Source organism: Pantherophis guttatus, chromosome 3 (genome assembly GCF_059756535.1).
Source record: "Pantherophis guttatus breed Tessera chromosome 3, ASM5975653v1, whole genome shotgun sequence".
In the NCBI taxonomy this organism is placed as follows: domain Eukaryota; kingdom Metazoa; phylum Chordata; class Lepidosauria; order Squamata; family Colubridae; genus Pantherophis; species Pantherophis guttatus.
This window is the reverse complement of record NC_142065.1, coordinates 212095932-212116253: the sequence shown is the minus strand read 5'-3', so window position 1 is coordinate 212116253 and position 20322 is coordinate 212095932. Positions and strand designations below refer to the sequence as shown.

General features: G+C 44.6%; 1 protein-coding gene across 8 annotated transcripts in view; it reads right to left on the bottom strand.

The window, feature by feature from the left end:
- ADGRB1 (adhesion G protein-coupled receptor B1) overlaps positions 1-20322 on the bottom strand; it is a 387137-nt gene that overhangs the window by 184854 nt on the left and 181961 nt on the right. For 7 of the 8 annotated variants that reach the window (XM_087890962.1, XM_087890963.1, XM_087890966.1 and 4 more), the window contains exons 5-6: positions 15685-15849; positions 8942-9106 (exon numbers count right to left, since the gene is read on the bottom strand). In XM_087890962.1, the coding sequence (XP_087747088.1) occupies positions 8942-9106; positions 15685-15849 (330 nt within the window). The remainder of the gene's footprint in view (positions 1-8941; positions 9107-15684; positions 15850-20322) is intronic. The other variant, XM_087890968.1, reaches the window with a different exon arrangement.

Below are 20322 nucleotides of genomic sequence, written 5' to 3'. Positions count from 1 at the left end.
GAGGAGGAGGAGGAGGAGGAGGAGGAGGAGGAGGAGGAGGAGGACAACTGTGAGGTCCTTGGTGCTCCCTGAGCTTGGTGGTTTTTTGAAGACATTTCATTACCTAACTAGGGAACATCATTAGTGCTAGAAGGGAGTGGGGTTTGTGGAGAGAAAGAGGAGGAGGAGGAGGAGGAGGAGGAGGAGGAGGAGGAGGAGGAGGAGGAGGAGGAGGAGGAGGACAACTGTGAGGTCCTTGGTGCTCCCTGAGCTTGGTGGTTTTTTTGAAGATATTTCATTAGCTAACTAGGGAACATCACCAGTGCTAGAAAGCACAAACATCACCCCCTTCAGCACTGAAGGTATTACCTAGTTGGGTAATGCAACATCTGCAAGAAAACCACCAAGCTCTGAGAGCACCAAGGACCCACAGTTCTCCTATTCCTCTTCCCTCTTCCTCTTCTTTCTCCTCCCCTCCACCTCCTCCCCTCCTCTTCCTCCTCTTCCTCCTCTCCACAAATCCTATCTCCTTCTAGCACTGTTGATGTTTCCTAATTGGATGATGAGATGTCTGCAAGAAAACCACAAGGTCAGAAACTTCCTTCCTTCCTTCCTTCCTTCCTTCCTTCCTTCCTTCCTTCCTTCCTTCCTTCCTTCCTTCCTTCCTGGGGAGGGTGAAAATCGTCTCCCCACCCCACCCCGGAGGCCCTCCGGAGGGTGGAAACGGCCCATTTCCTGACTTCCAGTCCCATCGTGCCATCTCATGCCCAAAGCGGGGGGAGGTCGTGCGTGCATGCGTGTTGGGGGAAGCGCATAGAATTATCGGTGTGGGCACGTGTGCGTGTGACACCCCCACCCCCGCGCTCCCTTGCTTTTGGCACATGATGGCAAAAAGGTTCGCCATGACACGTATAGGGTCTCCTGTTTGATCAGGGGGTTGGACTAGAAGATCTCCAAGGTGCCTCCCAGCTCTATTCTATTCTGATTTTCTAATTCAAGGAGACAGCCGATAACCTTTGAGTGAATTCCTTGAGCAGTTTTCCTGCCGAAGCAAAAGAAGGAAACGTATTTATGGAATCCTTGAGGGCTGTTATTGCTTTTTAATATCAGCTGTCTCGGTTCTGATAAGACATTTTTCTCTTTTGACAGTCTAGCCCTGCTTGTCCCTTCTACAATCTCTAAATAACTTATTGATGATTCGGTTTGCCAGGCTGAGTATCCTGCAAACAGGAATTTGGGATGGTAAAGCAAATACAAATTATTTCAAAAAAAATAGAAATAAAATAAGGATTTTTAAGCCCACGTCCTCATTTGCGCTCTTGTAAGCTTTCGAGTTTCTCCAAGATTCTGAATCCCCCCTCCCTCTTTGCACAATGTCATTAGCTCAAAACTCACCACATACACAAAGACACACACAGCCTGAAACACAAACCATAATTTATCATCTAACTGGCGACACCTCCTTCTGCAATGTGCAATTTTAGGAATGAAATATGAGTAATTTTTATTGGAGCCGTATATCTTGCAATGTGGCTTGACATGACAGGCTCGATCTAATTATCTCAGCACTTGTATCGCTAAAACAGGGAGGCCAAAGATTAACACACACACACACACACACACACGACAAATTGATGAAGTTGGAAGGATCTGTGAAACGGAGGATTGATTGTAGACCTTTAGATGTCCTCAAGGTTCACAAACCACCTTGGGCCAATCTAGACAACATTGGATCACCCAACTCATTGCATTAACAGCCACCAAGAATTCAAAGAATAATAACTGAAAGCTTACTGTGGTTGGCAGAATGCCCAGAAGCAATTTGCAGGAAGCTGATAAGATAAGCAAGACAAGACACAAAGGTATGTGAACGAAGTTGTTCCCTGCAAATTGCTTCAGTCAGCGTTCCTCCTTAAATAGGCTAAGGGAGTGGCCAATTAGCCCCAAGCCTTACTCTCGAGGAGACCTCCTCCTGAGGAGCCACTCCCGCCTTTTGGCAGCTCTGCATGCCCGTGCATCGAGAAGAGGCTCCTCCTCTTTGTCCTCTTCACTTATGGGAGCTTCTGGAGGTTCTGAAGGCCCTGGCTGAATCCCCGCCTCTGGCACCACACCTTCTCCAGCCTCCTCACTGTCCGACTCGACTGCCAGCTGCACAGGCTGCTGGTGCAGCACCACACCTGCCGCCTCGCTGTCGGAATCAGCTACTAGCTGCACAGGCTGTGTACAGGCCACAACAGAAGTCAGATTCGCTGAACAGCTTACACGACTCACTGAACGATGGTGGCAAAGAAGGTCGCAAAATGGAGCAATGCTCACAAGCACTGCCTTGCTTACCAATGGCAGTTTTGAGCTCAAATGTGGTTGTAAATCAAGGACTACTTGTATATTTATGGCATGGCCCAACTCTGTGCATAAAGTTTAAAATTAGGGTTTAATTTACAACCCAGAGGGCATGACTAGCATTCCCTTGTACAGGTAGTCCTCGGCTTACAACTACAATTGAGCCCAAAATTTCTGGGCCTTTTGCCCCATTTTACAACTTTTCTTGGAATAGTTGTTAAGTGAATCACTGAGGTTGTTAAATTAGCCACATGGTAGTTATGTGAATCTGGCTTCCCCGTCAACTTGGCTTGTCAGAAGGTCGCAATTTATGACTGCCACTGTCATAAATATGAGTCAGTTTGCCAAGCGTCTGAATTTTAATCACCTGACTATGGGGATCTTTGCAATGAATGTAGATGTGAAAAAATGGCCATAGGTTACTTTTTTCCAGGGCCGCTGTAACTTCGAATGGTCACTAAACAAACTCTGATAAGTCGAGGACAAAATGCATTGGAACTTGAAGTGTCCAAATTGACTGTTTTGATCAAAGAAAAAAAAAGATATAAATACTTTTATTTCTGCTTGGAAACCACTTCTGAACTTTGTGCTTGGGGTGAAAAAATATAAATACTTTTATTTCTGCTTGGAAACCGCTTCTGAACTTTGTGCTTGGGGTGAAAAAAATATAAATACTTTTATTTCTGCTTGGAAACCGCTTCTGAACTTTGTGCTTGGGGTGAAAAAATATAAATACTTTTATTTCTGCTTGGAAACCATTTCTGAACTTTGTGCTCGGGGTGAAAAAATATACCTTTATTTCTGCTTGGAAACCACTTCTGGACTTTGTGCTTGGGATGGAAAAATATAAATATTTTTATTTCTGCTTGGAAACTGCTTCTGGACTTGGTGCTTGAGGTGGAAAAAAATGAAACTTTGATTTTGGATGTTACCGATTAGACTGGTTTGTTTTTATAGAAATGGCTACTTTATACTATTATGTAAAAGTAAAAAGTTGAGGTTTAATGCAGGGGTGAAATGCTCCCGGTTTAGACCGGATCGCCCGATCCGGTAGTGATGGTGGCAGGTGGTTTGGAGAACCGGTAGCAAAAATCTTTGCGCCCTGCCCCTATGCCCAGCTGAGCCGCACAATCATCAGAGACTTTTTATTTTATTTTTAAAAGCATTTTTTTCTACAACGTCTTCGGCCGAAAAAATGCTTTTAAAAGTAAAAAAAAAAAAAAAAAGCCTCTGATGATCGCGTGGCTCAGCTGGGATCATCAGAGGCTTTTAAAAGCATTTTTTCTACAACCTCTTCCGCCAAAAAAAAAATGCTTTTAAAAGTTTTTTTAAAAGCCTCTGATGATTGTGCGGCTCAGCTAAGATCGTCAGAGGCTTTTAAAAGCATTTTTTTTACAACCTTTTCGGCCGAAGAGGTTGCAGAAAAAATGGTTTTAAAAGTTTTTTAAAAAGCCTCTGATGATCATGCGGCTCAGCTGAGATCGTCAGAGGCTTTTAAAAGCATTTTTTTACAACCTTTTCAGCCGAAGAGGTTGCAGAAAAAATGGTTCTAAAAGTAAAAAAAAAAAAAAAAAGTTGGCCATGCCCATCCAGTCACATTACCCCCCCACCAAGCCACGCCCACAGAACTGGTAGTAACAAATTTTTACATTTCACCCCTGGTTTAATGTTATCTTATTCTACTGCCCCAAAGAGAGTTGGAAATCAATGCCTTTTCTTTCTTTTCCCCCTTTTCTTTTCCTTCACTTTCCCCTTCCCTATTTTCCCTACCATTTCTTTTTGCATTTTCTTTGTATGCTATGTTATATACAAATAAAAAATGGGGGGGGGGTATTTGAGTATTTTTAGGGAATACTCTGGACATCACACACACACCCCCCAACAACCCAGCTTACTCCGGTAAAAACCCCACTGTCCATAAGGTGGGTGGGTCGATGTAGGTGAGATATTTTTTTTTTCCAATTCTCGCTGCGTTCTGACCTTTCTCGAAGCACAAACCATCTCCGTTAAATGTCTGGCATTTCTCTCTTTAATTAACATCCGTGTGTGTGTGTGTGTTTGTGTGAGTGTGTGTGTGTGATCAAACTCTAAAAGCAGTGCCCAGTTGTTTGCCAAGATTTTCACTCTGAAGATCCAGCAGCTTAATTATCGGCGACTCACTGCACCAAATCAAATCGCCGCCAGCCAGCCAGAATTTAAGCAGAGTTCCTGCTGCAATTAAGCAATATTTTGCAAGCTTCCCTTCCTTTTCTTTTCCCCAAAAGCCACTCCGTCTCTCTCTTGTCCAGCTGCAAATAAACGTCGCATTTTTCCTGCATCAGAGAATAGGTATTGTTTGGGGGTAATTAAATAAGATATTCCCAAATTCCAGCAACTGTTCTATATATGTTTTAGCCAGTGGTGAAATCTAAAATTTGTTACTACCGGTTCTGTGGGCGTGGCTTGGTGGGGGGGTGTTAATGTGACTGGGTGGGCATGGCCATTTTTTTTTTTACTTTTAAAACCATTTTTTCTACAATCTCTTCGGCGAAGAGGTTTTAAAAAAATGCTTTCAAAAGGCTCTGATGATCCCAGCTGAGTTGCCTGATCGGCAGAGGCTTTTTTCAGCTGGGATCGTCAGAGGCATTTAAAAGAAAAAAAGGGTTTTTTTCTTTTAAAAGCCTTTGATGATCCCAGCTGAGCCACACGATCATCAGAGGCTTTTTTTTTTTACTTTTAAAAGCATTTTTTTGGCCGAAGAGGTAGTAGAAAAAATGCTTTTAAAAGTAAAAAAAAAAACCCTCTGATGATTGTGCGGCTCAGCTGGGCATGAGGGGGTGGGAGGGATTTTTACTACCGATTCTCCGAACCACCCGCCTCCATCGCTACCAGATCGGGCAATTCGGTCCGAACCGGGAGCATTTCACCCCTGGTTTTAGCCTCCAGACCCCTAAAATTTGATAAATAAATAAATAAATAAATAAACAATCATCTTGGTTGCTTTTCTCCAGACTCTTTCCAGAGTCTCAACATCTTTTTTTAATAATAGGGTGACCAAAACTGGATGCAGGATTCCAAGTGTGGCCTTACCGAAACCTTATAAAGTGATATTAATACTTCACGTGATCTTGATTCAATCCCTCTGTTAATGCAGCCTAGAACTGTGTTGGCTTTTTTGGCAGCTGCAGCACATGGCTGGCTCATATTTAAGTGATTGTCCATTAGATCCCGGGTGCGGAGAGGGCTTAGGTGGTGGTGGCGGCAGCGGCTCCTCACATGGGGAGTGAAGTCATTGTGGCCATTGTCTGCCCTCAGCTGAGCTGAGAGGGGGGACCAGCCGCGAATCATGGGGCCTGCATTGTTTGTTGAAGCCGCCGGGCAAATTCCCCCGCCCCCCCAGACCGTCCCAAAGAGGTTTGTTCCTCAGGCTGTGCTTCAACCCAGATCCCCGCTGCCTGGAACTGCCCAAAAATGTCCGAAGGGTGGAGGCCAGCGGGTAGGCGGGGCTACATTCGGACGATAAGATTCATCCAGATTTTCACCGTCTTTTTGGGGGTAAAATGGTGCGTCTTATACTCCAAAAAATACGGTAAGTGATAGTCCACTAGGACTCCAAAGTTCCTCTCACAGTTACTGTTGTTGAGCCAGCTACCACCTATACCTGTGATGACAAACCTATGGCACACGTGCCAGAAGTAGCATGCAGAGCCATCTCTCCAGACACGCCAGTCATCATTGGTTGCTCTTTCAGGTTCCAGCATGCACATGCGTGGTGCAGGGGTGAGTTCTACTTACCTTTACTACCGGTTTGCAATGGGGTCGCCCCCGCATGCTCGCTTTGCTGACACACATGCGCAGAAGCGTTCTGATGACGTCGGGGTCAGTGGGCAGAGCCCCCCACTGCTTTTACTACCGGTTCTATAGAACTGGTGCGAATCGGGGGCAACTCACCACTGGTGTGGAGCAGTGGTGGGTTCCTCCTGGTTCGGTCCAGTTCGGCCGAGCCGGTAGCAGTGATGATATGACGTCACCGAACCGGTTCTCGCCCCCGCCCTCCCCCCCACCCCCGTTATTCTTACCTTTTATTTGGCCCCACCCCCAATCTATTGCTGCCTCCTGAGTCCCAGCTGATGACTGGAGGGAAAAAAAACTGTTTAAACTCTTGCCGCGGGGCTTCAAAGGGCCGCCCTACAGCTGATCAGTGTTAAAAGCAAACAAATGAGTTGGGTCGTAAGTGCGAGGACTGGTCGTAAGTGTGAGGACCTTCCAGAAATGACTCTGACCAGCTAGCCACGCCCACCTAGTCACATGACCTCCAAGCCACACCCACAAAATAAGCCACACCCACAGAACCAGTAGTAAAAAAACTTAGAACCCACCCCTGGTGTGGAGGCCAGCTGGTCTTTGCGTGGGCATGCCTGCCAAAAACCGGAAGACCAGATGACCGGTGCACATGTGCACACTGGAAATCTCTAGGAGTCTCTGGAGGCTGTGGATAGCAAAAAGGTCACTTCCTGTCCAACCGGAAGTTGGGAAATGGACTGTTTCTGGCTTCCAGAGGGTCTCCGAGAGGGTGGGGAAGGCTGTTTTTGCCCTCCCTAGACTCATAGAGAGGCTCTGGAGCCAGTGAGAAAAAGGGGCCTTCCCCACACACCCCAGGCCCTCCGGAGGCAGGAAACAGCCTGTTTCCCTGCTTCTGGTAGGCCCAGAAGGCCTGAAAATCAGCTGGCTGGCGCACACATGTGTGACGGAGCTGAGCTCATTTGCCCACTAATATGGCTATGCGTGCCATCTGTGGCACGTGTGCCATAGGTTTGCCATCACGGGTATAGGTGGTACCTGTCTTGATAGTAGTAAGAGGGATCTAATGGACAATCACTTAAATATGAGTGAGCAGTGTGCAGCAGCAGCCAAAATAGCCAACACAATCCTAAACTGCATTACTAGAGAGAAAGAATCAAGATCACATGGTGTTAATACCACTTTAATACAATACAATTGTCTGAAGATTGATCATGGGGATGCTGCAATGGTCATAAGTCACTTTTTCCAGTGCTGTCGTAACTTTGAATGGTCACTAAACGAATGCTTGCAAGTCGAAGTCTCCCTGTACAGTAGTGGCCAAAATTGCAGAAACCTTTTGGGAAAAGTGTATATTTAAGGTTTGATGGCTAATAACACAACTTTTTTTTGGAGTTTCCAGCATTCACTGCTGGAATGGCCTGGGATTTGCCCAGACTTTCATAACCCAACTGAAAATCTAGGGAGCCGACTAAAGAAACTTGTTAGTCAGAAGCGACCCAGCAATAAAACTCAGTTAATAGAAGCCATCATTCAATCTTGGCTTCACATTATAAACAGCTGCAGAACTAAAAGACTTGGTTCACTCCATGGGAAGATGTTGTAAGGCCGTCATTCATGCTAAAGGTTACCCAACTAACTATTAAATGACATGATAATTTTTGTATATCTTGTTTTTTTCTATGGTGATCGTTTTTGTAGATCTCGTTTTTTCTACGTGTTTCACTTTTCTTCTTTTTACTGTCACTGCTATTCTAACAGCAAATCCTTCCTAAAAGTTATTGCATTGCATTCTTGATTAAATTATCTTTCCATTGATATATAATTTTATGGTACTACTCCGAAAAAAAAAAAAAAGTGGTGTTATTAGCTAGTTTTAGAAAACACACTTTTCCCAAAAAGGTTTCCACAATTTTGGCCACCACTATATGTGCTATCCTATACGATTACATTTTTTTGGCAGTATAATTCCCCTTCATTCCTGTTGTGGCTCCGTTGCCTGAGCCTGGGCTATCGACAGATGCAGACTCTGAGAGTGAGGGAGAGGAGTTGGCAAGGCCTCCCACTCCAAGACCCTCCTCTCTGGCAATGCCACCGGAGGACACCAAAGGCCAAACGATAGGCTCAGAGCCAAGCATGTCCCCACAGCCACAGGTGGACAGCGATGAAGAAGATAAGTGCTGGCTGGACCCTCAGCAGAGGCGCAGGGAGAAGCGTGCGCAGAAGAGGGGAAGGCGTGCCAGAGATTAGCTGAGTCACTGGACCACACCCCACAGGGTATAAATGTGGGTGTGGTGGCCGGTTCAGTTTGTGACGAGCAAAAACTAGAAATAATCCATGATCTCTGCGTTACTGGACTTTGCCTGCTTTATTGGACTGCATTTGGATTAATCCTTGTATTGTTGAAACTCTGCCTGTTTTATCGGAATGCTTGCAGTCTAATCTTTGTTTTGTGTGAGTAAAGTCTGAATTGGCAGCTAGCCACTGGGTTGCTGCCAGCTTTATCTTCAAAGAATTTTGTCGTGTGGCTTATTAACTCCGGGCCGTCCGTGGGGGTGCGTGTGTGGGATGGGGACAGAACAATTCCCTATTATCCTTTCTCCAATCTCCAGAAATGAAAAAAAGCCACCAATTAAAAAAAGAAAAGAAAAGAAAAGAAAGAAAAACGCCCAGCCTCTTTTCGAAAACACGACACCGGATCTGGAGGGATCTCCGGAGATGAAGAAAATTGTGGATCATTTTCAGTGTCTGATTCAAGGCCATCCAATTAACAGCGAAATATCACATTTCCCCACAGCTCACCGGTGTGGGGGGAGGGGGAAAAGTCTCTTTAGCAAATTACCTGGGCAAAGGGCGATATTGCAGAATTTGGTTTGCTTCTCGGGACCTTCGCAGGGGCTTCCTCCGAACTGGGGAGGTTTGCATATCCGGGTGCGATCTCGGTATCCCCGTCCGCACGTCGACGAGCAGAGACTCCATGGAGACCATTCATCCCAAGTGCCGTGAACTGTAATGAAAGGGAACATCTCAGCGCAAGGGAAGCCTTCTCAGCTCTATATCAGCTCACTGTTTTAATTCCATTTATTTTGTCCGACCCACGTATCTTATTCAAGAAGAATTCCAAAGTCAAGATAAACAATAATGGAGACAAGGGACATCCTTGTCTTGTTCCTTTTTCGATATTAAAAGTATCTGTTAAACTACCATTAATTATTATTTGCGCTGTTTCTTTCTGATATATCGCCTTAATAGATTGTGTAAAATATTCTCCAAACTGCACCTTTTCTATTATTTTCAATAGGAAGTGCCAATTCAATCGATCAAATGCTTTCTCTGCATCAAGAAATATTAGCGCCGCAGGGATTTGGTTGTTCTTCCCCAAATACTCCAATAGGTAAACCACTTGCCTTACATTACTCTTCATTTGTCTACCATTTATAAAGCCAGTTTGATCATTATGAATCATTTGTTGCATGACTGTCATTAACCTATTTGCTAGTATTTTAGCAAAAATCTTATAATCTGTATTTAAGAGTGATATAGGCCTATAAATTTTTGGCTGGGTGTGGTCTTGCTCCTCCTTTGGAATCAGAGAAATAAAAGCTGTCCTCCAGGATGGGGGTACATCTCCTCCAGATTGTATGTTGGTAAATAACTCTTTGAGTGATCCCACCATTTCTGACTGCAAGTGTTTATAATAAGCAGCGGTCAAACCATCCGTCCCAGGGGATTTACCCACTTTCAACTGTTTAATTGCAAACATAATCTCTTCAGAAGTTATTGGTTGATTTAAACCCATCAGCTCACTGTTGATGATATATTGATTAATTCCTTATTTCTTGGATATTCATCCCCGCCTTTCTTGTTCTTTATCAGTATCTCAAGGTAGTGAACACATCTAAGACTTCTTTTTGCCTCCTATTTAACTCACAACAACAATCTTGTGAGGTGGGTTGAGCCGAGAGAGAAGGACTGGCTCCAAGTCACCCAGTAGGCTTTCATGCCAAATGCGGGACTAGAATTCACTGTCTCCTGGTAATTGGTGCAATGTCACCCAGTCAGCTTTCATGCCTAATGGGGGACTAGAAGTCACAGTCTCCTAGTGATTGGCCCAAAGTCACCTAGATAGCTTTCATATTGGGCATGAACTAGAACTCACCGTCTCCTAGTCATGTCATTAGCCAGCTTTCCTGTCTAATGAGGGACTAGAAGTCAGTCTCCTGGTGATTGGCCCAAAGCCACCTAGATGGTTTTCATGCCCAAGGTGAACTAGAACTCACAGTATCCTAGTGATTGGCCCAAAGTTACCCAGCCAGCTTTCATGCCTAATGTGGGACTAGAACTCACAGTCTCCTGGTGCTTGGCCCAAAGTCACCTAGATAGCTTTCGTACTGGGCATGAACTAGAACTCACTATCTCCTAGTCATGTCAGTAGCCAGCTTTCATGCCTAATGTGGGACTAGAACTCACAGTCTTCTGGTGCTTGGCCCAAAGTCACCTAGATAGCTTTCGTACTGGGCATGAACTAGAACTCACTATCTCCTAGTCATGTCATTAGCCAGCTTTCCTGTCTAATGAGGGATTAGAAGTCACAGTCTCCTGGTGATTGGCTCAAAGCCACCTAGATGGTTTTCATGCCCAAGGTGAACTAGAACTCACCATCTCCTTGTCATTGGCCCAAAGTCACCCAGGTAGCTTTCCTGTCTAAGGCAAGCCTAGAACTCCCAGTCTCCTGGTTCCTAGTCCAGCACCTAAGCCAAACCGGCTGTCTTTTTATAGCCTCTTTGTTCTGCATTCCACCTTCCCCATTTATTCTGTGCAAATTAAACAGCTGGAGACAATTTTTTTTAGATCTGCGTAGATCAACGTGTTGCAGTGACAACCACAGGGATGGGAGACATAGCAAATCCTGATTAGTTATCCTGATTGCCACCGGACTCTCCAGAGAAAGTGGGGGGAAAGCCTCTATTTTCCACTTATAAGCGCCTAGTAAATTGCAGCTTCGTTTTTAGCAGAAACCAATTTGTTCTTTTCTGACTGCAGGATAAGCAAGTCTGCACACTTGCCGTCCGAGACCTTCATATTATTCATATTCAGCGAACATTTTTAACCGTAATTTCTGCCTTCATTTGCAAATCTAAGGACTCCCCCACGAGTACGTTTCAAATTCAAATAAAGGTAATACTTTTTCACCCGCAATTTTGGCATCGATTTGCAATTCTAAGAACGCTCCTTAAAGCCCCTTTTTGATTCCGCTAAAGCTCGCGTTTTCCTTACAAGTCGTATTTAAATATGTATTTTGAGGAGGCTCGGCTCTTGAAATTTGTATTCAAACATTATTAGCGGTAGCCCCGCTTATTTTTATTTAATCTGTACAAGAGTTCGCCTTGCAAAGAACCTACGAAAAGGAATGCCAATTAAAACACCAAAGCATCCATTATAAAATATGTAAACATGTCAAGTCACTGCTGCAGATATAATACGGAGACTATTTTCAGGGGCACATTTGAAGGCATTCACTCTCTTTTTTAATTCGCCTTTCAAAATTTAGTTTTAAACTGGGGGATTCCCAAGAGGGGATCAAATTATTCTCCCAAACACCAGAGGGCAAGAGAAGAAACAACGGTTGGAAACTAATCAAAAGGAAGAAGCAACCTGGAATTAAGGAGAACCTTCCTAATAGTGAGGACAATTAACCAGTGGAACAGCTTGCCACCAGAAGTTGCAAATGCTCCATCGCTGGAGGTTTTCAAGAAGAGATTGGACAGCCATCAGTCTGAAATGGTATAGGTTCTCCTGCTTGAGTGGGGAGGGCTGGACTAGAAGACCTCCAAGGTCCCTTCCAACTCTAATCTATTCTAAAATATCCCATCACGGACACTCAAGCTCCAAAAAAGCCATTCAGAGATGTTCCAGCAATTGTCCAAGTTTAATTCCTGAATTCTTACGATCAAAAAGCGAACCCCAAATTTCCGCCGCTAAAGTGAGACGGTTGCTAAGTGAATTTTGCCCCATTTTACAACCTTCTTGCCAGAGTTGTGAAGCGAATTGCGGCAGTCGTTTCAATTAGTAACGTGGCTGTTAAGTGAATCTGGCTTTTCCCCCCCCATGGACTTTGCTTGTCAGAAGGTCGCAAAAAGGGATGACATGACCCCCCCCCCCACGGGACACTTCAACCGTCATAAATATGAGTCGGTTGCTAAGAGCCTCGATTTTGATGAGTTGACCATGGGGAGGCTACAACAGTCGTGTGAAATACGGTGTTGTAAATTTGCATGGCCACTAAATGAATGGTTGTAAATCAAGGACTACCTGAAGTTCAAAACAGGCTCTTTGGGATCCAATGCATTGGCTGTGTCAACCGCTGGCCTCTGCAGATCATTTATTAGTTAATTAATTAATTACAATTCATTCTATAATTCATTGCATTTGAAGTTCCTCATGCTGTGATGTGATGTTGAAAATTAGGAGGTGGTAGACTGCCAGCTGATCTGGTAGTTCTGGTGCAGGAGAACATTTGTGACTCAAGGTTGAACTGTGGGGTCCTGGGTGGTCTCTGATCTTGGTGGGGTTTTTTTGCAGACATTTCATGACCCAACTAGGTAACATCATCAGTGCTTGAAGGGAGAGGGGTTTGTCTTTGTTTTTCTTATATAAGTGGTTTGCTCTGTCACATCAAGGACACTCCCATCAATACTGACAGGGTAAACCACCAGTATATAAATGAAGAGCAAACCCCACTCCTCCTCCTCCTCCTCCTCCCCCTCCCCCTCCTCCTCCTCCTCCTCCTCCTCCTCCTCCTCCTCCTCCTCCTCCTCCTCCTCCTCCTCCTCCTCCTCCTCCATTCTACCACTGATGATGTTACCTAGTTGGATCATGAAACATCTACAGGAAAACCACTAAGCTCAGAGAGCACCAGGGACTTCACAGTCATCGTCCTCCTCCTCCTCCTCCTCCTCCTCCTCCTCCTCCTCCTCCTCCTCCTCCTCCTCCTCCTCCTCCTCCTCCTCCTCCATTCTACCACTGATGATGTTACCTAGTTGGATCATGAAACATCTACAGGAAAACCACTAAGCTCAGAGAGCACCAGGGACTCCACAGTTGTTCTCCTCCTCCTCCTCCTCCTCCTCCTCCTCCTCCTCCTCCTCCTCCTCCTCCTCCTCCTCCTCCTCCTCCTCCTCCTCCTCCTCCTCCTCCTCCTCCTCTGCAAGTCCCACTCTCTTCTAGCACTGATGATGTTTCTAGTTGGGTCATGAAACAGGAAAACAACCAAGCTTAGAGACCGTTAAGGATCCCAACAGTCCTCCTCCTCCTCCTCCGGCTGCTCCTCCTCTCCACAAACCCCACTCCCTTCTAGCACGGATGATATTACCTAGTTGGGTCATGAAATGTCTGCAAGAAAACAACCAAGCCTAGGACCCCACAGATCTGATGGATCTTAAAGTTCCGAAGTCTTCTCTACCATACAGCCAGAATTTTATCGCAAGAGTTGAAAGGGATTCACTCCTAGGTGTAAGCCCAAATGTCACAACGTAATTCTTGATGTCATCACACAGATGATGTACAACTTGCGCCATCCGTATCATTTGCCCAAGAACATCATCAGAGTAAACATGGCATCTTTGTGGCTTGTTAAGGATATATAATGCTTTTAAAGAAGTGTTGATAAGGCCCCGTCCAAGTTTCCATAGATATACAGTATAATCTTGGAGATGAGAATCAATCCGGTATTTTAATGAGAACACAAAACAAATTATCCCTCTAACATCCCACTGCAACCATCTTACTGGTTTGCCCTTTTCAAGAGCACACATTGAATTATTTTTACAACGGAAAACATATGCTTGTGGGTGAAATTTCTCAGGCAGGCAGGAACCATGAGGTGATATATATATATATATATATATATTTTCCATTGTGACTTGGAACCGAGTCCAAGTTCCTTGTAATCCTTTCAGAAATAACACAAGTGAGGGGAAACTATCCAATTAAAAAAAAAAAGAACATCTGTACCTAAGGAGTTCAATCGTGGCTTTCTTGGTTCTTTTTGAACTTATCTGTTGATTTGAAGTTGTTTCATTACCCGACTAGATTAACCTCATCAGTCCAACTATCTTCATCAGTAAACTGTGTGAAGAATGGTTGTGGGAACTTGGGATGTCTAGTCTAATGAAGAGAAGGACTAGGAGTGACATGATAGCAGTTTTGCGATAGTCACAAAGAGGAGGGCGTCAATCTATTTTCCAGAGAATGTCAGAAGCTTAATGAGAGATTGAACCTACAGTAGTGGCCAAAATTGTGGAAACCTTTTGGGAAAAGTGTATTTTCTAAAACAAGCTAAAAACACCACTAATTTTTTTTTTTTTGGAGTACCCTGATTCCCCGAAAATAAGACATCTCCTGATAATAAGCCCAATCAGGCTTTTGAGCACATGCGCTAAAATAAGCCTCCCCCCCGAAAATATTTAAATGCAGAGCTGGAAATCAGGTAAGACGCCCATCTTGCTCCATGCACCCCCAAAATAATAAGACCTCCCCGAAAATAAGGCCGAGTGCTTATTTCAGGGTTCAAAAAAATATAAGACACGGTCTTATTTTCGGGGAAACACGGTAGTACCATAAAATTATATATCAATGGAAAGATAATTTAATCAAGAATGTAATGCAATCACTTTTAGGAAGGATTTGCTATTAGAATAGCCATTATAGTATAAATAAAAAAAGTGAAAAACGTAGAAAAAACGAGATATACAAAAATGATCACCCACATCAGTTAATACTCAGTTGGGTAACTTTTAGCATGAATTACAGCCTTACGACTCCTTCCCATGGAGTGAACCAAGTCTTTGAGTTCTGCAGCTGTTTTCATGTGAAACTAAGATTGAATGATGGCTTCTATTAACTGGGTTTTATTGCCGGGTCGCTTCTGACCAACAAGTTTCTTTAGTCGGCTCCATAGATTTTCAGTTGGGTTAAGAAGGTCTGGGCTATTCCCAGGCCATTCCAGCAGTGGAATAGGATTATCTTGAAACTCCAAAAAAGTGGTGTTATTAGTCATCAAACCTCAAAAATACACTTTTCCCAAAAGATTTCCACAATTTTGGCCAGTACTGTAGAAGTAAAGATACATTTCTTAATAGAACAATTCATCAGTGGAACGGATTGCCTCCAGAAGTTGAGGGTGCTTCATCACTGGAGGTTTTGAAGAAGAGATTGGTTAGCCATTGATCTGGAGTGACTTAAGGTCTCCTGTTTAAGCAAGGAAGACCTCCAAGGTCCCTTGCAACTCTGTTATTCTGTATTCTCCCAACTAGTTGGATAACAGATGCACTGGTGATGTTACGTAGTTGGATAATGAAACATCATCATGCAATAAAGAAGCTTAGAGAACACCAAGATCTCTGCAGGCTAAAACTATTCCAGAATGGTTGTGCTTAGTGTGCATTATTTATACAGATTGCAGAATTCTGCAGTTTCCCACCGGATTTGCTTCTGAAGCTTCTTTCAGCAGGAAGCAGACCCTGCCCAAGTGTCTGGAAGAGAGAAGGGGGAATAATGGGGGGGGGAGGTTGTGAAGGTCATCACCTGGACAGACAGCAGAATTGTTGCATTGCCGTTGTTCGCGGAGGGGCCCGCTGCATTGGGTGCTGTACGAATACGACACACAGAACCGAGTCCTACTTTGCCAGCCCTCCCCACAGGTGGTCGAACAGACGCTCCAGGGCGACCACTCTTCCGCCGCTGGATCACCTGTCAAGGTGCAGAACACAGGAGACTTCCTTATCTTTGTCCACCCACTGGGTCTGCAATTTTTTTTTTTTGCGTTAGAGAGACGGGTCAAGAGAGACGTGGCATGGATTCTCTAGGTCTGTGTTGGCGAACGTGAGCCGGAAGCGGCACGCAGAACCATCCCACGCGGGGTGCACGGCCTCGCTGGCTCCTCTTCCACGTTCTTGTGGTCAGGTCAGCTGGCCTATGCGCATGTGGAAGTGCCAAAACCTGGAAGAGCAGTGTTTCATCATGCATGCATGCATGCGCCAGCATCCGAACTTCTGGGTTTCCATCGTGCACATGCACGACAGCCAGCTATTCGTCGGGTGCGCCTCCGTACTGAAAACAGGAAGTTTGGGTTCCAGCACGCGCATGCACGATGAAATGCTTCTCTTCTGGGTTTCGGTGCTCCCATGTGTGTGAAGGCCAGCAAAGACATATGGTCTAGGTGGGATGGTTTTGCGTGCCATTTTTTTTTTTTTTAATTTGATTTATATGCCGCCCTTCTCCGGAGTCTCAGGGCGGCTTACAATGCGTTAAGCAATAGCCTTCATACTTTTGTATATTTATACAAAGTCAGCTTATTGCCCCCACAAACTGGGTCCTCATTTCACCTACCTTAGAAAGGATGGAAGGCTGAGTCGACCTTGAGCCTGGGGAGATTCGAACCAGCAGAAAATCCAGGCAGCTGTGTTAATAACAGGGTGCACTATACCACTGTACTATCAAGGCTCTTGGTCAGCATACGGTGACGTAAAAGGTTAACCTTCATTGCTCTAGGTTGTGATCTCTCTTGGGAGCCAACGTTTCTTCTTTGACCTTACGTGGGACAATGGGAACGGGGAGCATTTCCTTCTCTGAGATGTCAAGGTCAAAACTAGGCAATTATACAAGCTATATAAATAATGCAGGTAGCAAACGGGGGTGTATTAAGCAAGAATTCCATTACAGGCAGTCCTTAAGAAACGACTGTATTGGGATCTGCCCATTGCAGTCGTATATCGTAATAGTAACTTGTCGCCTGAACGACCTGTTTTTACGACCTTTTTTTGCAGTGTCGTTAAGTAAATCCAATGTTATTAAGTGAACCAATGGTTTGTTATCGACACAGTATTGCCGAAACCCGAAATAAGTGTTGGTTTTCAGCAAAAAAAAATTAAAAATCATAAAATGTGGTCGTAGGACCAGGGGAGACTGCAATTGTGCATAAATGCAGCCATGTCACTGAACACATTTTGCTTCTCCTCCAAGAAGCTTCTTCAGTTCTGACTTTCCAAACCGAAGAAGCTGCTTGGATGAGAAGCGAAACATCTGCAGGGAAAAACAAAGAAAAGTCCAGTTGCCTTTTGGGGAAAAAAAAAAGCAAGAATTATGCATGGGGTTAAACCAATCATCCTGTCTTTATCTGGGTTAATCAAGTGTGCTAACTGCCCCGGTGTAGCGCATCTGAGCTGCAAAACCCTGCAGTGATGCTAGGTGGGAGCCAAGAGTTTTCTTTACTGGCTAGTTGAGGAATTCTGGGAATTGAAGTCCAGAAGTCTTAAAGTTGCCAAGTTTGGAGACCCTGGTTTAGAGTCATTACACAGCCACGAAGTCCCATCCCCCTTGGTTGCTGTTGACTGTAATCGAGCTCTAAGCAGGTGCTGAGCATTAGCTGAGAAGATTCCTTCATGTATGGACCTGAGTTTTGCACCTGGCAATAAGTTCCCCTATATATGCAGTATAGCAGTGGTGAAATCCAAATTTTTTGTACTACCAGTTCTGTGGGCATGCTTGATGGGCATGGCAGGGGAAGGATACTGCAAAATCTCCATTCCCACCCCACTTTGGGGGCCAGTCAGAGGTGGTATTTGCCGGTTCTCCTGAACAGCTCAAAATTTCCAGTATAGGTTCTCCAGAATTTGTCAGAACCTGCTGGATTTCACCCCTGCAGTACAGGTTGTCCTTGACGTATGACTACTGTAGTGCCCAAAATTTATGTTTGCTAAGTGAGGAATTTGTTAAGTGAGTTTTGGCCCCATTTTACGGACTTTTTCTTGCCACATTTGTTAACTGAATCACTGCAGTTGTTAAATGAGTAACTCGGTTGTTAAGTGAATCTGGTTCCCCCATGGAGTTTATTTTTATTTTTATTTTATTAGTCATATTTCTATGCCTCCCACTCTCCGAGGACTCTGCAGCTCACACCAAAGACAGTATACTAAATAGCAGATTGCCCCCCAACAATCTGGGTCCTCATTTTACCCACCTCGGAAGGAAGGAAGGCTGAGTCAACCTTGAGCCGGTGAGATTTGATCCGCTGATCTGCTGAACTAGGCAGTCAGCTGAAGTAGCTGCAGTACTGCACATCTAACCACTGCGCCACCTCAGCTCACTGCCGATTTGCTCCTCTGAAGGTTACAAAAGGGGATCATGTGACCCCCTCATATCATATGACATTGCAACCGTTCATAAATGTGAGTCTGTTGTTAAGCATTCGAATATAAATCACGTACCGTGCTGATGCTGCAGCGGTCATAAGTGTGAAAAATGGTCGTAGGTCACTTTTTTTCAGTGCCATTGTAACTTTGAATGGTCATGAAATGACCTTGGTAGTACAGTGGTCTAAAGCACCCTGTTATTAAGACCAGCTGCCTGCAATTACTGCAGGTTCGAATCTCCCCAGGCTCAAGGTTGACTCAGCCTTCCATCCTTTCTAAGGTAGGTAAATTGAGGACCCAGTTTGTGGGGGCAATAAGCTGACTTTGTATAAATATACAAAAAAGGATGAAGGCTGTTGCTTAGCACATTGTAAGCCGCCCTGAGTCTCCGGAGAAGGGCGGCATATAAATCAATTTTTTTTAAAAAAATGAACTATTGTAAGTCAAGGACTGCCTGTACTCCTCCTGGTATCAGCAATTGCCCATCAGCAATTGTTATATAGACAGCTGCCAAATTGAGAAGGATACTATCTTCTCAGGTAGTATAAGGTTCCAATACTACAGGACACTTCCTACGCTACCAGTAGAAGAGAACAGTTGTGGCTCAGGGTTGAACTGTGGGGTCCCTTGGTGCCCCCCGATCTTGGTTCTTTTCTTGCAGATGTTTCATTACCCAATTAGGTACCACCCTTAGCACTGATGCTGTCACCTCGTTGGGTAATTAAATGTCTAAAAGAAAATAACCAAGCTCAGAAAGAGCCTCACAGTCACATTGCTATTCACACCCAAATTGTTTGCTTAACTGATGGATCCCGTCTTGAGCGAATCTCCCCAATTGGGTGAATTTTATATCCTTACGAATCTTCATAAGAGCCGTGGTGGCACAGCGGTTAGAGCAGGAGTGAAATGTAAAATTTGTTACTACCGGTTCTGTGGTCATGTGACTGGGTGGGCGTGGCCACCTTTTTTTTTTTTTAACTTTTCAAAGCATTTTTTTCTAATGCTTTGAAAAGCCTCTGCCGATCAGGCAACTCAGCTGGGATCATCAGAGACTTTTCAAAGCATTTTTTTTTTTACCACCTCTTCGGCCAAGAGGTTGCAGACAAAAATGCTTTGAAAAGCCTCTGAGGATCCGTGCAATCATCAGAGGCTTTTTTTTTATTTTTAAAAGCATTTTTTCGTTGGAAGAGGATGTAGAAAAAATGCTTTTAAAAGTAAAAAAAAAAAAAAAAAGCCTCTGATGATCGTGAGGCTCAGCTGGGCATGGTGAGGGGGGCACAGGGATTTTTGCTACTGGTTCTCCGAACCACCCGCCACCATCGCTACCGGATCAGGCGATCCGGTCCGAACCGGAAGCATTTCACCCCTGGGTTAGAGTGCAGCACTGTAGGCTACTTCTGCTGATCACCGGCTGCCAGCAGTTTGGCAGTTCGAATCTCATCAGACTCAAGGTTGACTCAGTCTTCTGTCCTTCCAAGGTTGGTAAAATGAGGACCCAGATTGTTGGGGGCAGATATGCTGATTCTGTAAACCGCTTAGAGAGGGCTGTAAAGCACTGTGAAGCGGTATATAAGTCTAAATGCTATTGCTATTGCTATAACCAGGCTAAGGATGTCGGTCTAAGACAGTCCAATAATGTCTTAGAAGTGAACATCTGGTGGCCAATGAACTCTCAGTTTTTTAATCTTCCCTTTTTGTTTCTTCTGCCTTAATGGCAGGGGTGAAATGTTCCCGGTTCGGCCCGGTTCGGCTGAGCCGGTAGCAATGACAGCCGGTGGTTTGGAGAACCGGTAGCGAAGACAGCTAGAGGCTCCACCCACCCTCCCAGTTGTCATTACTTCCTGGTTTTAGTAACCTGTTTTTTACCCTCTGCACATGTACTTTCGAACCAGTAGGGAAGGTAAGTAGATTTCACCCCTGCCTAATGGAAATTCAAATCAGTTAATTTGAACCTTCACATAAGGACCTATTTTCTGCACCTCCATCAGCGATGGAGGCGGGTGGTTCGGAGAACTGGTAGCAAAAATCCCTG